Source organism: Archocentrus centrarchus, assembly GCF_007364275.1.
Source record: "Archocentrus centrarchus isolate MPI-CPG fArcCen1 chromosome 18 unlocalized genomic scaffold, fArcCen1 scaffold_23_ctg1, whole genome shotgun sequence".
Classification (NCBI taxonomy): domain Eukaryota; kingdom Metazoa; phylum Chordata; class Actinopteri; order Cichliformes; family Cichlidae; genus Archocentrus; species Archocentrus centrarchus.
This window is the reverse complement of record NW_022060145.1, coordinates 4,116,709-4,133,490: the sequence shown is the minus strand read 5'-3', so window position 1 is coordinate 4,133,490 and position 16,782 is coordinate 4,116,709. Positions and strand designations below refer to the sequence as shown.

At 42.9% G+C, this 16,782-nt stretch overlaps 1 protein-coding gene across 1 annotated transcript in view; it reads left to right on the top strand.

The window, feature by feature from the left end:
• The first annotated feature begins 1,245 nt into the window (after nt 1-1,245).
• Nucleotides 1,246-16,782, top strand: part of sema4f (sema domain, immunoglobulin domain (Ig), transmembrane domain (TM) and short cytoplasmic domain, (semaphorin) 4F) — a 53,777-nt gene continuing 38,240 nt past the window's right edge. The window contains exon 1 of the mRNA XM_030722825.1: nt 1,246-1,981. Within this exon, the coding sequence (XP_030578685.1) occupies nt 1,894-1,981 (88 nt within the window). The 5' untranslated portion in view covers nt 1,246-1,893. The remainder of the gene's footprint in view (nt 1,982-16,782) is intronic.

The following is a 16,782-nucleotide window of genomic DNA, read 5'->3' as shown; positions in this document are numbered from 1 at the left end:
TGTGACCCCCTCCCTTTATCCTAAACTCGGGTACATGTCTGCACCCCCGCCCCGTGAAATCGGTCAGTCAGTATGCATTGCCAAGCATGCTGGGAGAAAAAAAACATAACAAGGAAGCGGGAAAGCGAGCGTACGTGGCTGCTGCACAATTAATCACGCAAAGAAAAATGAATGTATATTTAAAATGACAGCACTGTATGAGCTGCAGATTAACCATCAGTTATCACCCCTGGCATAATACAACCTATTATCAGGGCGTTTAAAAGCTCGCAGACCATTAACATCACATCTGCTGTTTAATCATCTTTACTCTATGTCCCACCCCCCCCAGTGATGTCAGATGACTGACAGGCGGATTAAGGAGGAGTAGTGAGTAGAAAAACCAAGAGGCAACTGGTGGAATGCTAAGTGTTTAAAAATATTGTGAAACTGAAGAAACGGATTAATTTGTGACATTTCCTTATAGGTTTTGCCCCCAAAAAAATACTTTTAAAAAAGAAAAATACAATTTGCTTTGTATTCACTGTATTCATCCCAAACTCAGTATTCGCTCTGGAATAGATTCTTTTTAAGATCACAACCCACACATTTACTGTGTCAAGCTGGGTAATTCCAGCTGTAGACAATAAATGGTGATTCAGTTCCGTGTAGTAAAATCTTCGGTGACACATCGGTTTACACACTACACACTTGCCTATCGGTGTGTTTCTATTAGCTCACCCTGCATGTTGCACCATCGCTGTGAATGGCGTGAATAACGCAGCCAGTAACCCGGTCTCGACACCCTGGCGTGTTTTCAGCAGATTAAACTCTTAAACAGGTAGATCTCATTTCACTTTTTGTTTCATAGGTCCTCCCTGGATTCTGTGATTATTGTAATAACACGTTTCACTGTAGCCACACGGGCTTTTATGTCATTGTTTGACAAAGCAGACATTTCCATAATATAATAACGTGGCAAAACCCGTGATTACCCCCTTGACCCCAATGAAGAGTCATTCCCACGCGCGAAATGACTCTTTAATTCTGAAGAAATCCCACAAAACACCTTTAGTCGGGTAGATGAACTCGATAGGTATGAACTGCCGCGTTTCCGCAGCACAGTAGAGCTAAACACCTGTCGTGTGACATCACCTACCTTACCTGTGGTCACTTGCGCTAAGCCTGCTCCAGAGGGCGGGGCTCTAGACGCTCGGCGCTTTAGAGCAGTACAGCCTCAGCCCGTCACAATTCTCCATATCCCAGTGATCCCCATCCTGCGCTCGAGCTCCAGCAGCACAGCGCGCGCTCTTGATTTGCTTTTTTTTATTTTAAGGGGTAAACATGTGTTTTTCTATTCTTCGTTTAATTTACTGAAATAATGTTAACCTGAAAACGAGCGGAATTTTGTTTGTAGCAGCGGGACAAGACCGGCGACACCAGGGCACAGAGCGGAGAGAGGAGCGATTCAGCGGCTTATTATACCCCGGGACACTGGACATTATTCCTGCACGGTACTTTGGATTACTTTGGTACGCACTTTGTGACTGGGGTACACCACAGATAGTACTACAACAGTTTATCCCCTTTTTCCTTGCATGTCGCTTTTATTTAGTAAAAAATAAAACCCTTTATATCTTCGTTGAGCGGATGCACACTTCTTTGCGCTTTGTGCAGACTGCAGCGACGGGGAAACAGTAACCTGTGGCAGAATAAAAGAACAGGACGTATTTATTTCATTTAAAAACATTCACCTCAACTTATTTTTCACTGAACTGGACTCAGAGAAACCCGTGAAGCCCAGATCAGGATCAAGATGCACCGCAGCTGAACCCACGAGTCCGGGAGTCCTGCTGTTGGAATCAGACTGGACAGACCTCCACCTCCCCGGTACTGGACAGGAGCTGAATCAAAATGACTCTCAGCGGTGCGATGGTGATCCTCCTCCTAGTGTGCTGGGTCTCCGGTGGCTCATCAGCAGCGACTCCGAGCGCTCAGAGAGGTGAGTTGAACGAAAAGGCGGAAGAAAAAAGTCAGGGCACCAAGGTTGGAGATTAGTGTTAGTGACAATCAAAGCTAAAGTGCTTACTTTTTTATTTATTTATTTTTAATATGGACATTTTTTCACGCTGATTTGCTGTACTGTGAATGTATCAATGTGCGCAATGTCTGCAAGTAAAAAGGTGCACAGCATCTTTAGGTATCAAAACAATCACACCAAAGGCTGGGGCAACACATGCAACTTGAGTGGAGTTTGCGCGTTGCCTCGTGTCTTTAACCGTACAGACCTGAAACAGTGCTCCACAAGCGATACACGATTCGGCATTTTAAAAGCAAAACAGCTTTTACCCCCCAAAGTTTAGACTTCTTTTGTGTCCGCTTCTGCTCTGCGCTGCTTTTTTACGCACTCAGCGCGATGCCAAAGCGCTGCCTTCTGCCTTTATTGTTGCTTGATAAATGGTGATACTGAGGAAGCAGGCAGGTGCCAGACTTGTTCTCCTCGCAGCCAACAACAAGTGCACGGACTGAGCAGAAACGCCAGGCTGTGTGTTGGTTGATCCAGACACGTATCAGCTTTGAAATTTAAAGGGACAGTTGAGTCAAATCCGCTTTCTGCTGGAGGGATTGCTGCATGTAGGGAATTTGTCTTTTCATTTGCCCTCCTCTGGAGAAGCCAAAGGTCAGAATCAGCGGCTCTGTGAGCTGGTAGTGATTCAGCATCTTGCTGGGGGTCTCTTCAGCAGAGGGGATGAAGATGGACGCACTCAGATGGGTGATCTCTGAAATGATCCTGCTGCCCAAGTGTCGTTTTTGTGTAAAGTAGTGGCACTGATTTATTTATTTATTTTAAACTAGAGCACCTTCATTTCTATTTTGTTGGAAATATGTTGCATGAGAGAGCAATAATTGGAAGAAAAAGGACCAGACAAATTTTGTATGGCTATAAGTCAGAGTGAATACGAGCCCGGGCTCTCTAACAAGCTCCTGCTTTGTGCTGTGACCATCAGGGTCAGCAGCACAGACTTGCCAGCCTTCCTGTTTTCTAAAAAGCAACTGACAGTTAAGATGGAAAAAAATAAAATGAGAGGAGACAGCCATCACAACAAACCAAAAAGTCACACAGAGCTTTTTTGTGTCCCTCTGGAAGCTGGATTGCAGTCTGTGTGTGCTTATATCTTTGTCCCTCTTGAATGTTATTTCTTTGTTTACAGGTAATATCTCCCTTTGCTGTCTATCTTCTTCCATTCCCTTTTCAATATTTTATGCTTGTTTTTTGGTCCTTTTGTACTCTCTCTACCATGTGATGGTGTTTACACGCAGATGCAGCCGGGAGGAAAAGATTTAGAGGTTGCGTCACTCTGTCCATTGACCATTAGCTGCCTGCACTTCAGTCACCTGACTGTGTTAATGGGCTTTGCCCCAGTGCTGCATTCTGCTGCAGTGCTTATTGTGCTTTAACCCTTTGTTTTTCCAGGTGTGATCAGCTTGCATCTAAATCCGTCCTCTTGACACGTCTTTGCTGTTGCTTCAGGCTTCTTTGCTCAATGAATGGAGCGTCTGTAACTTAGCTCCCTGTCTCTGTATTATTATGCAACCGTGGCCTGTGGCCTCACAACAAATCCAGTTGCCAACACATCGCTCTGAGAGAGGGACAGAGTGGGAAACACGCAGATATGCTGCCTCACGGAGCGGCATGTCTCGGTTTCACAATAAAAACAATTGTAGCTCAAGAAATGCATCAATAACTCGTGCATCTCTTCAGTTTTTCTGCCAGATCAGAAGCACTGGAGATGGGATGCTAAGCGCAAATATGCAGGGCTCGTGTCTTCATTAAAATCGCAGCAGAAATCTGTTGAGAGAGTTGAAGTAGTTCCCGTCCTCAGGGTGTGTGTCTCTGTGCATGCTTCAGTGTTTGTATGTGTGTGTTATGTTGACAAAGAGTGCCTCTTATGTAAGACAGTGTTGTTCTTACGAGCAACTTTTCAGGTGACGTGCGTGCGTCTCAAGCTTGGTTTGCACGTACAATAACATTTAAGCAGCACCCCGCTGACATCCTCGCTTTGGATCCTCTTCAGCTACAAGACAGCAGACGCTGACTGACATTCAAAGTCTGCAGAGAATGAATCTCAGTAACTTTGGAGTCCTCATGACTTTTCATCTGGCGCCATCAGAAGGTCAAATGTTCCACTATTTCAAGACTGCACTTCATGCAAACACTTATGCCCCCTGTTATCCGTGTGCCTTGCGGAAAATATTCTTTTCTGTCTGCCTCGTTGCTGTTATGATAAATCTGATTTTATTGTGCTTGTTAGATGTGTTTATCAACTGGTTCCGTGGCTAATTAGACTGATGTGGGACTGCTGCTTTTCTCTGGGTAAGTGTTAAGGGAAAAGTCATAAAACCGCTTGGCTGAAATTACACACTAAATAATGAAGTCAGTAGGAGAGTGTTGGATTTTAATTTAAAGAAATCACAAACTAGCCCCGCGTAGGTGGTCGTCATTGCACTTTCACAAACAACTTAAATGCCACTGTAATGACTCAACAAAACCCCACCAACCTTTGCATTGTGTTTATATGCCTGTTTGCTGCGAGTGGACCGGAGCACCCCCTTTCCAGTTACGCTGGTCTAGCAACACTTTTAATGCTCCTCACATGAATCTCATTAGGGTGTCGGCACACATGGGAAGGTCTGTCTCTCTCAGGGGTTTGGATCGGGGTCCGTTAACAGCGCGAGCTAGAAGAGTTTATTCTAATTTGATGAGCTTGGTTAGTCAGATGCTATGCAGGTATACAAGCATTATGTCACTAACAAGGCCACCCAGTGTCCACCTACTGTACCACCTGCTTGTCACACAAAAACAATACTTTTTCCTTGTTTATAGTCAACAGGAGCTTAACAGAATCTCTTTTCAAACACTTCTCACTTCAGTAGCCTTTAGTGATCAAAGCTTTATTACTCGATTGTAGTTTTTGTTGTTGCTCCTTGGCTGGCACAGACTTGCGTGTGGAAAACATGGTTAGTACTATCATTTTGCTATTGTGTGTGTCTTGGGTAGGGAGGTGGATGGATGTGTGGTCACTAAAAACTGGCGTGGTCTGTGCACTGCCGATCTCTGCCGGCCTGCTTGCTTCACTGTTGGATCCCCTTGGTGGCGGAGGGTCAGCTGTTACCTACTGAAATCTTTCATATCTTTTAGGCTACTTCTCGTAGATGGATCTTGTTGATGAAAGGCTCTCCTTCCATCGTCTTAGCCCCAGTTAAACTTGAACTGTGGGTGAGTTTGGATTTGAGAAGGGAAAAAAAAATACAGCGCTGTAAAGGAAAATAAAGGAAAAGGGTGCACACTGTACCAAAGCTGACTGCAACAAAAGTGATAGTTATATCCTGATTATCTTGTTTTGATAATCGTTGGAAGCCACAATTGTAAAAAATGCAATTAACTGTGTTGTATTTTACCATCTGTATATGTTATGAATTTAATGCAAAAAATGTGTTGAAACTTACTGGTTCTGGCTTGATGTGGCCATTGTGCATTCATATGACTGGCTCTGTTATCAGGAAAATTATTCTTACTTCGAGGGTTTGGTAGGCTCCAATTTTTTTTACTACTGAGTTATATCCTTGTTACAAAGATGCCTGGGGGATTAGGCCGGGAAGAGTGCAACTACTAAACCAACTGAACCAGGCTTTGCCTGCGAGGATACATGTGGACTACAGTAGATTATGTGTTTGGGTTGAGGCTGCATTGTTGTCTCCCACCGGGGAATATGACACGGTTATGCAAAGACAAGAGAATGTCTTCTTTCTCGTTCCCGCGTCCCATTGTATGTTTCTCTGTCATTCATTTTCCGCCCCTGATCCCTCTCCTTCTTGGTAGTGCAGCTGATAGGGCCCGGAGCAGTTGAGTGGTATCATGGGAATGGAGAAAGGCATCAGAAATGCTTTTAGCACTTCTTTCAGTTTGGTCTGATAAGCCCTCGCCTTGGCTATAGCTTGAGTGCAGAGGGAAAGGTGTTGCATTTTAAAGTCTGCCTTCTTCTCCTCCTGACACAAAGCTGTGCTTGATGTGTTTTTTTTTTTTTGTTCATTCTCTTCAGCTGTAGCACTTTTATCTTTCAATCTCCTTTTTTCTCCTTTTTTTTTCATATTCTTGTTTCTTCCTCTCGCTAATCTTTTTTTTCTTGTCTTCCAAATTCTCTCCGTTTTGCTAAGCTAATGCTAAAGCTAACGCTAAACTAAAACCTGTAGACTTTCACACTTATTTGGATGCTTATAAAAAAAAACTAAAAAGTGGCAGATCAATTAAACTGAAGCCCAAATTAGCTAAACATGAGGGGGAGGAAGGAGGAGAAGACAGATAAATTCCCAGCAACCATCAGCCACCTCCAGGAAAATATTCTCTCACTCCTTCTGACTGTCGTCACCAAAGTTCATTAACTTCTCATACGCTCTGGCTGATAATGCGTCCTCTATGAAACCCAGACATCAGCTCTGGTTCTGAGAATTACATTAGCTGTGCACACGCACGCTGTTTGTCAATGGTCAGCCCACACAGTCACTCCTTGACTGGACTCTGTCAGAGCAAAGGTCAAATGTCAGAAGCCACACACACACACACACAAACACTGTGTCTCCCTCACACGCACATACAAAGTTGACACAAGCAGATTTGTAGGATTACCAAGAGGATTTCACGATTGGAATTCTTTTCACTGCCCTAATTCTGCGCCCCCGTTTTTGGTGCAGCTCTCCCCAGTTAGTTCGATCACTGTGAACAAGCTAAACTGCACGCCGTCTGTAGGTTGATTTTGTAGGTGGGTCGGTGGACTTATCCATCTCTCATTCCTTCATTCCCACTTTCTGCATTCTTCCAACTCCCTCGTTCATAAAAATCCTGTGAAAAGTGCTGTGTCATGATGTGAACGCCTGCTTTTTTTTGTTAAAAGGTTGTTGAATATTCTGGTGTTAAAGTCGTGAAGGGCTTAGCAGAGAGTGCATTAGGGTGTATTTCCTTCACAGGGCTTTAGAAGAAGTGACGGCTGCATACAGCTCAGGCATATATCATCAACTCATTGGGATTCATACCCGCTTTCCCTTCCTCATCTCCTGCCTCTCCAGCCCTCTGTTGCGTGAAAATCCCATCTGATAGAAAGCAATCCAAAACCAATTATAATGCACTGAGAACAGTTTTCAGCATTTAAACTCAGAGGGTACAGTTAATCTGTAGATTAAAACCATTTCTACCACTTGTTCTTTTAAAGTTCCAGTTAATGGAAGCTGTTAAAACATTTTCATCAAATCTAGACAGTCCCGTTATATGCTGTGTGTTTCCCGTCTGTGAATATTGCCAACTGTCTACATCCATCATCGTGCATACAAGTCAGAATTGATCGTATTGGCCACCAATTCAAGGTGAAGTAAAAGAGAAGGAGAAGGACAGCTGGAGCTTCATGTAATGACCCAAGGAAAAAAAAAAGGGGTGAAGAGGATAAAAACAAGAGAAGGTGAAGGTGAAAAGAGGTCAGAACATTTAAAACAGGTCTGAGAAGCTTGCTGAAAAGAGAAAGAAACTAATAGTTATTGATGAAATGACACAAACACAGAGAGAGTAATTGATCTGCCTGATTCAGGACAAACCAGACAGAAACGGGTGTCACAGGTTTAAGGCAAGAGCAGAGGTCGTGCAGGGTCACCTTGCTCAGGTTCAGACACTGCATCCACTTAACCTGTCAGCGTCTCGGTGACGACACACACACACACACACACACACACACACACACACTCTGCTGCAGTCACAATGAGATGATCCTCAGAGAGTTGGCGGTTGTTTACTTGAACTCATTGGAAATCCTGATCCAATGAAAGTCATTGGTCAGTTGACCTGTCGGCCTGTCTGCTGGCCTCTCTGTGTTTCAGGGTGCGTTTCAGGTCAGTGCGTGCTGCCATTAGCGGATGGAATGTGAAGGCACGCTCCATTTATTTGCCCCTCTTTGCTTTCATGTGCTTTTTGGTAATTGATTCATGATTGAATGAGTGATTGAATAAGCTTCTAATGTATTAAAGTCAAATGGCCCAAGCCTGCGTGTGTTTGTTTTTGCTGTGTTGCTCTGTGTGAGCAGTAAGGCAAAGGGGGGGGGGGGGGGGGGGGGGGGGTCCATTAGGATGAGGAAGGAAATCCACACATACACATATCTCTCTTTCTTTCCTCTCATGAGCACAATACTTCACTTCCTTGAGTCTTTTCCTGTTTCACATACTCACAGCCGTGTCCCCTTGCCACATTTGTTTGAGGTGTTTGATGCCCACATGTCAGGTGTGACCGTGTTTGAGAAGCCAAAATCAAATAAAATGCTGCACGAACAGCATGTTCTTGTCCCAGTGTTTGTCAGAAGTTGGGTTAAAAGGTGGATGTGTTAAACTCCTTACATCAGCGCTGCAGTGAACAGTCAGCTTTTTCCACATTTGTGCCTGTTGGCATTTTTTATTCTCGGTGACAGCTGGAAGCTGGAAACAGCCATCGTGCGCGGACTGCAGAGTTTGAGCACACAGGAAGTGTTTAGTAAATACCGCTTCCTCACGGCACTGATACTTCTGCTTATATTTAGTTGGATTTTAAGCAATTAAGCAGCTATGGCACAAAGTGACACCCTGCAGAACATTTACTGGAATATTAATTTGTTAATGGGGCTGTATGCATACGTGTGTGTGCATCTGTGAAAGGTATTTTATCATTTCTAAGTTTCTCCCCTGCAACGTACTTTGTGACAAGTAAATAGCTGAGCATTGTGATTGACTGCGTTTCAAGTGAGTCTCTCACCCTGTAGATAAACTCCAACTCCAACAATCTGGGACTGCCTCTGGTGATGTTAGTCCTCGCTCTGCTCTGAGCTTGGTGAAAAATCACACGAATGAACCATCACTCCACCTGCTGCAGATTCTGGTTAGTCTGACCCTCCAGTTTGCAGTGGATCTCCAGAGCGGTAGGACTGACATTGCCAGCTGCTGCCCAAGATGGTAGAGATGGGATGGGAACCTGGCTAACTACCCAGCCACTATGGAAACAGGAAGAGCTGGGACTAGCTGGTTACTGAAATGTCAAAATAAGAGTGAGAGAACACTGGTGGCTCACCCATGTAGCATCTGTGTGTGGGAGACAGTAATGCATCTATGCAGACATATGTTGGTAGACTCATTCATACTTTCCCTTATTTTTCTCACAGTTATTGCTTTGATATTCTTATAAAGAGATGATGAACATTAATGGGGAACCTAGTTGTGGGGTTACAGTCCAGTTGTGATTGTTAAGTCTGGCCTGCTTGTGTGGGCTTTTTTTTTCTTCTAACACTTTGCAAATGCAAGTGGAGATTGTTTATAGTGAATACAACATTAAGGAAGTGGAACACTTCATCTCAGTAATCTTTTGCTGTTCAATAACAGACATCTCCCATGCAATCACAATCATAGCGCGGTCTCACAATAGAAGTTGCGTGATCGTACCAGCCTTGTATAGTAGTGTGAACCCAGTTTAACTCTGATCTATAGGTATGAGAGAGTGCTCTAAATTCAAGTCGGGATTAGCAGAAACTGCCCTTGCAAACAGGTCTTCTGGGATCAGGGATCAGGTTTGGTCTTTAGGTAAACCACACTACCTACTCGTGTGATAAAGGCCCGAGGGTGCACCTAACCTGGTGTTCCTGTCTTCAAGAGGGTTGGCTTTCAAATATTTACAATCTTTATCATGTGCTTAATTGTTCCATGTTACTGATTAGTGTTCAATCAAATGCCACAGCGCAGAGCTTAACAAGAGAGCAGCAGGTGATACTTACACCCCTCTATTAAGTAATGCCAGAAAGGTCAGTTTAATATTCGCAGAAGTGCCAAATTATAAGCATAATATATGTGCGTAAGGTTTATGGCTGCCACATGAAAACAGTAAATAAAAGAGACATGTGGGCTAATAGACTCAGGAAGAAGAACTGGACTGTCAGGTTGATCTGGCCTACAGTCACAAACCTGAGACACTTTGTTCAACCAGTTTTCAGTATGATTGGTATTTTACATGTAATTTACAGTTCAATGAAGATGAGAAAGAAACTCTTTGGTCTCGCTCTCTCTCTCTCTCTCTCTCTCTCTCTCTCTCACACACACACACACACACACACACACACACACACCACAGGGTGTTTGGCAGGTCATGCGGAGAGGGTTACTGCTCCTGCTATGATCAAGGTAACACACCAAGTCATGAAGTCAGAGCAGCGACTCCCGTCTGGCGCACACACACTCGTAGTCTTCAAAGAGAAGCTGAGTAACAGACGTTCTAAATAAAAAGGGTAAAGTGATAAGGCTGTCTGAGGCTACTCTGTGTGTGTGTGTGTGTGTGTGTGTGTGTGTGTGTGTGTGTGTGTGTAATAAACCAAGATATCTATTTGCTCTCTGTGAATTGGGCTTCCTTTGGCAGACTAGCAAATGAAAGCACCTCTCTGCACTTCTCTCTCATTCCTTTTGTGCATGTTCTTATATATATGTGTGTGTGTGTGTGTGTGTGTGTGTGTCTTTTGGCAGTCTTGGTTGGCAAACAACTATGAGGCCCATTTCATCCTTGCACACACTCACTTACTCACACAAAGATTGCTTGACAGTAAGGGCTACCCTGCTGTGCTACTTTGTGTTCATTGATTGATAGTATCTTCCGCTGTGGGGAGTTTCTTTGGTATTATTTCATGTGTGCGTGTGTGTCGGTCAGTTTTGAACAGACATATCGATTGTGTTGTTGTCTCTCTCTCTCTCTCTATCTGACTTGTTGACCTCCTGTTCTCCAGTTTTGTTTTTTTATCGGCCTTCTTTGGCATATTGACCTTCTGTCTCTTTCGTTTTTCATTTTGGTGTGTGTGTGTGTCTGTGTGTGCTGTTTAAGGAAAGCGGGGCAACACTAGAAACCTAAAATGGCAGGAAACAGGTTGAGGCAAACACAAAGGAAAAACTGCCAGCAGTTCCCTCACACACACACACACACACACACACACACACATACATATATATATATATATATATATATATGTATGTATATATATATATATATGTGTGTGTGTGTGTGTCTGATGTTTTGCCCTTAAAAAGCCTTAAGAGTCTCCAGTTTTTTGCTAGCATTTTCAGTGTGTGTATATGTGTGTGTGTCTGTGTGTGTATGTGTTCACACTGCTCATTAAACTGCCCCCCCCCCCCCCCCCTCTCCTCTCTCTCTCCTGCGACCTCCCCTGGTCTCCCTCCTCTGTTCTCTTTATTGTGGTTTGTTTTAATTGGAATCTGAGGTGGTAATTACAGGGCGGGCGGTAGAGGAGGAGGAGGAAGAAGGAAGCGAGGTCGTGGAGGGGTGGATAAGAAACAGGGAAGATGAAGAGTAGGAGGTGGAGGAAAAGACCTGCATGGTTGAGATGAAAGAGGTGAGACTGGAGACGCTGTTCAGGAGAAGTAGCTGTTGAGAACTGACCGCTAGGTGTTTTCTCAGATGACCGGAGGATTATAAGGAGCTGCTTCTGCTTTTATCACTGGGCCCACTCGCAGACTCAGGTAGTGTGTGACTCAGCACTGCACAGATACTGCCTTCACATCCACAAGTGATCCTCCAGAAGTGGGCCCGCTTCTCCGCAACACTAAAGGTCACAGCACAAAACACTCCCCTCATTAGGCATCCATAAACACTGATCCAAGTGTGTATATAGGCTGCATGTTTACACAAAGCTTTAACACTATATAACTCAACTGAAGGCCGGCAGGCACTGAACAGAAGACTGTGAGTAATGAATGATCTTGAAATACTGGACAAATCTCGGTGTGACCGGTTTACCTTTCCCAAATAAACCCCTTTGATGTTTAGTCTTCACAAAAAGAGGCCAAAACATCCTGGACGAGACCCTGCTCAGGAGCTGTGACGTAAAACGGAGACTGATGCAAGAGTTTTTTTTTAGAAACACTGGTTTTATTTTAAATTAAAAAAAAATGACAGCCAAGAGACCCTGATGTGGTCTGGCAAGAAGTGGCGTCTAAGCTGATCTCAGGCATCAGGTGTAGACAATTAGCAATAAAGCCCAGGCAACGCTCAAAGACTCCTGTGCTGCCACTGAAAAGAGAGTAGGTGTTGCAGGGGGACATAACAGTGATGGAGATAAATGATTGAGGTTTACAAGCCGTTTTCTTTTTACAAATTTGAGGTGCTCTGTATGCTCAAAGTGCACTTGTGCTTTTGTCTTTTCTGCATAGCTCATGTTAGTTAGGCCCCACTGGAATGCATCTTCTTTGTAGCTCACTGAATTTCAACTGGGTTACATCTCACTCCGATCTGTTTATTTTTTCATAAGAGTCTCAATAGCAAAGAGCACATCTAATCTAATCATTTTCAATTATGATTTGGCCTGCTTCAGTAGGCGGTTCTTATGAAGGTCAGATTTTTTTGGGAAATGCATTCTTAGTGTAAATAGTCAAATGAGAATTCATGTGATTTTTACTAAACTTACTTGAACTGAGTGTCTGGCCATGTGGCTTGTGGAGAGGAGCTGGCAGAGACAGCTAAAAGTGGCCCTTCACATCCTGAAATTTGGGTGCAGATCTGTTCCAGGGAACAATCCACATCACTATCCAACCACTCGTGGCTAAAACTCAGCATCCATAGCTCTGTGCAGGAGTAGCAGCCATCGCTCCACAAAAAGCCGTAATTAAAACGCAGAGTCCTCTTGTCCGTATGCACGTTTGTGTGCGTGCCACTTCAGAACTGTGACCAGTTCACAGTGAAACGGCCACATTTATGGAAAAATGTAAACAGGCAAGCAAAACAAACAAACAAACAAAAATCCCATTTAAGGAATAATTCAGAAATGAGCACCACAGTTTGCAGTGTAAATGTAGCGCGTATATGTATGTACACACAGAAAACCACTGTACCACTCGTCTCCCCGAGGCCTGTGTGCTATTGAAATAAAATCTCATTACTGTTTTGTCCTGTTTTGTCAGTTTCTTTGTCTTTCCGTTTTCTCAAAACACACACTGGCTTCTGCATTTCTTGGAGCTCCAAATGTGTCTGTTTGTCCATATTTTCCTTTGTTGGATTCCTGAAAAACTTTTGTTTAACCGTGTGTGTGTGTCTCTTTGTATTTGTGTGTTTATCTTGGTGCGATGCAGAAATGCTGAAGGCCTCAGCGTTTTGCTTTCCTGCGGGGAGTAACCTGTGTTAAATGAGATACAGTAACTGCCCCTCCTCTCTTGCTGTCTGGGACACACACACACACACACACACTCACATTGCACACAACATTGTTGAAAGCCAGCCGTGCTGTAAGGATACATTAATGCTGATCCACATTATCATAATTGAGGTGTCTGCTGAGCCTGTTTGTGTAGTTTGTGTGTATGTGTGTGGGTCCAGGGGGAATGTGTAAAGAGAGGGAGAGGGTCTTTAGTGCCAGACAGACACCATACTTTCATCTTTTAGCTTAACATTACAATAGAAGACAGGCCCTCCAAAAAATGTGTGGTTTTGTGTGTGTGTGTGTGTGTGTGTGTGTGTGTGTGTGTGTGTGTGTGTGTGTGTGTGTGTGCGTGCGTGTGCACATGTGTGTAACATCACTCATGCTGGAAAAGCCTCCTAAAAGCCTTATCACACCAATCTAGAAAGCATGTTGACATTATAAAGCACTACACAGGTGTAGTATAGAGTTACAGCGAGCGCACATTAACTGGGCCTATGTTTTGAGATGAAGTGAGCACAGATCAGCAGCAGTGAAGTACTTATTTGGTTCTTGGACTAAAAATTTTTAACCTGTCTTCAGTTTTAATATCGTGCATCTGTCGAGACACTATCAAACAACCCCATTATGAAACGGCAGGGTACCGGCCCGATCATGATTTAAAGTTCTAATTAAAAGTTTTCAATGACATCACACCTCAGAGCGTGCCGTCAGATGGCATCATGACACCGCGGCGGCCTCCGTCTCGGCCGATCTCATCAGCTTAAGTGCTCTTATATAACGGCTTCCTTGTCCACATGGAACAGAATAGAAATGAGACCGTGGCAGTCCAGATTAGATTAATGACGCTGCTGCTCCATGTGGCAGAGAGGCCCTGCGAATGCATGCGCGTGAAAGCTGCTAGCACGATTACAAAGAGTTGGCCGGAAGGAAAAGGGAAAGTAGGAAAATGAAATTTAATGTTTCTTTTTACATTAAATATAATCATTGTTGAATGGGTTAAGAAAATTCATGTTTCTAATGCTAATGCTACAATTTTAAAATCAGCATTGAAATCTGAAAAGTGTCCTAACAGTTTACTGATACGGAATTATGATTAGTGTTAAAATCAGTTAATGTGATAATCTGTTCTTTTTTTTAGTCATTTGTTTAATTGTAAATTGAATAGCTTTGTGTTTATTGAAATAAACTGTATATGTAAGATGGACCACCCTGAAGTCATCTGCAGGTTTCTTTTGAAGCAGAAACTTTTGGTTGTTACCAGCATCCATCTGCCCATCAATTTTTTAACCTCTAATCTGACTAAGGGTTGCGGGAGGGTTTAATGTCACAGTAAAAAATGTGACCATAAATTACAAACTATATATCACACTGTATGAAATAAGTGTTGAAACTTGTGATTGAACCCTTAAACTCCTCAGGAAACCCTTACTGAGGTCATAAATTAAGTGAGAAGTAGAGTCATTTCTCCACAGGCTTCTATACAATCAGACTCATTACTGCAATTTGAGGAGTTGCCCCCTGCTGGCTATTAGAAAGAATGCAGATTTAATGCACTAACTTAAGCTTTGACTTTGCTGTGGTTTTTGGATCATTAGTTTGCCAAACTAAACGTTTTTAAGACCTCACATTGAGCTCTTGAATATTGTGCTTCCTGCATTTATATAACATGATTAATTAATTGATTAGGAAGACAATTAACAAATGATTTGCTTTTGAAAGTAACTTATGTTTAGACGGATAAAGTATAACCTGATTTTCTACACAAGTTAAAATATCTGCCTGTTATTCTTCACTAGGTTAGAGGACAGCTTCATCGTCCTGGTCACTGTCTACTGACATCACATACTAAGACCTTTATTGTGTTTAGGCAAGCACAGCATATATATGTGAACAAATGTAAGAAGGTTTCATTAGGAGCAATCTGTTAGTGGGACTGCTTGTGCGCTAATGTGTGAAGCCTGGTTATTGCACTAATAGGGAATTTAAAGCAAACACTGTAATTACAGACTCAGAGGTGAAGTGGACTTATCCCACCAAACATATGGGTCAGGTCAAACCATTTATGTGTGTGTGTGTTGTGTGCTTAAGAGGGAATTTAAGGCTATGACATCAGCTAATAAGCTTGTGGTTTGGAATTTAAGGTGAATCACTTTGATAATTAATTCCCAGGCTTGAGTGTTTTGGTGCTTATGCTGATTACATTATGCAGCTCATAGTTACTTTGTACAAGATTGGCAGGATGTTAATGCACTACTTATGATTATCTCATCACACCCATGTGTGTCCTGTTGTCACACAGGAACACAAAAGGCTTTGTGCGGGCACGATTGGTGGTGTGCATGAGCTGAATCTATGTGTGAGAACAGGGACTCAGTCAGGTGGCCTAGTTACACATATGTAGCTGGAGCTACTGAAATCAGATAAGACTATTTGTTTTATTCGCCTCATGTTTTCAGTGTTCGGTGGATGATTAACATCATTAATGGCTTATTCAAAGAACCAATGGAGCCATTATGTACATACCTGCGTCAACAGTCTTCTCAGTACGAAATAATGAGCTGCACCATGCACTGCGCGGTGCTGTGTAACAGGATTTTGCAAGCTCTACAACATCCCATTACTTCCCACAGATACCAACAGTGCTGCAGTCTTGCACATGCTATGCTTCAGCAGATAGAGGGGGGGATTTGTGAATGTGGAAGCAAGTGAGTTAGCAGAGATCAGTCTTTGCATGTGAATAAAACCATGTGGATGTAACAATAAAAGCAGCTTTAGTGAGGAAAATTACAGAGAAACTATAAATTTTATGAGCTACTGTATTGAGTTATTTTATGGACTCATTGCACTTAAATAGTTAATGATCATTCTAAAGTAAAGATTACGTGCAAATTATATACACCTAGACTTCTGAAAATCTTTATGGGGGAATTCCTCAGTATGCAACACTGATGCAAAGCTGATGGTCAAATTTCAAGAAACACCTCTCTTCAACACTCTTTTTCCATCATCATTTTTCCATCAATTTCTTCCTATGTATGCACTCTTTTTTTTGTCCATACGGGTGTATGTTTGTAATGTCAAGTAAAATGCACCATCAGCTGACTTCAGCCCAGCTCATGAGTCACCTTTATTACCCAAACACCTTACAAAATACACACATACTTGCAGTTGTGATGTTGACATCTGAATGTGAAGAGCAGGGCTTACAAAGTGCTGCAGTAATTTACAGTACAGGAGTAGGAGGAGTCCCATTTAAGAACCATAATAAATGTCACAATACTATTTATGGAGGAGATAGTTGAAGAAGAGCTAACATGCCAACTCAAGGTTGACCAAGGACGTAATAGACCACATAGCAGCTTAACACATTTTGTACGTACATGTCATCATTTTCAGTATAGTAACTGGAGAAAGACAAAGCTTAGACTGCCTTAAAGTGTTTAGAAAGTCATCCTTTCTCTATTGGTGCTGGCTGAATGGTTGTGAGTGCTGGTTCTGTTTGTGTAGTATACACATTCTGTGTCACGTTGAACATCACGGGTGTGTTTGGTTAAGT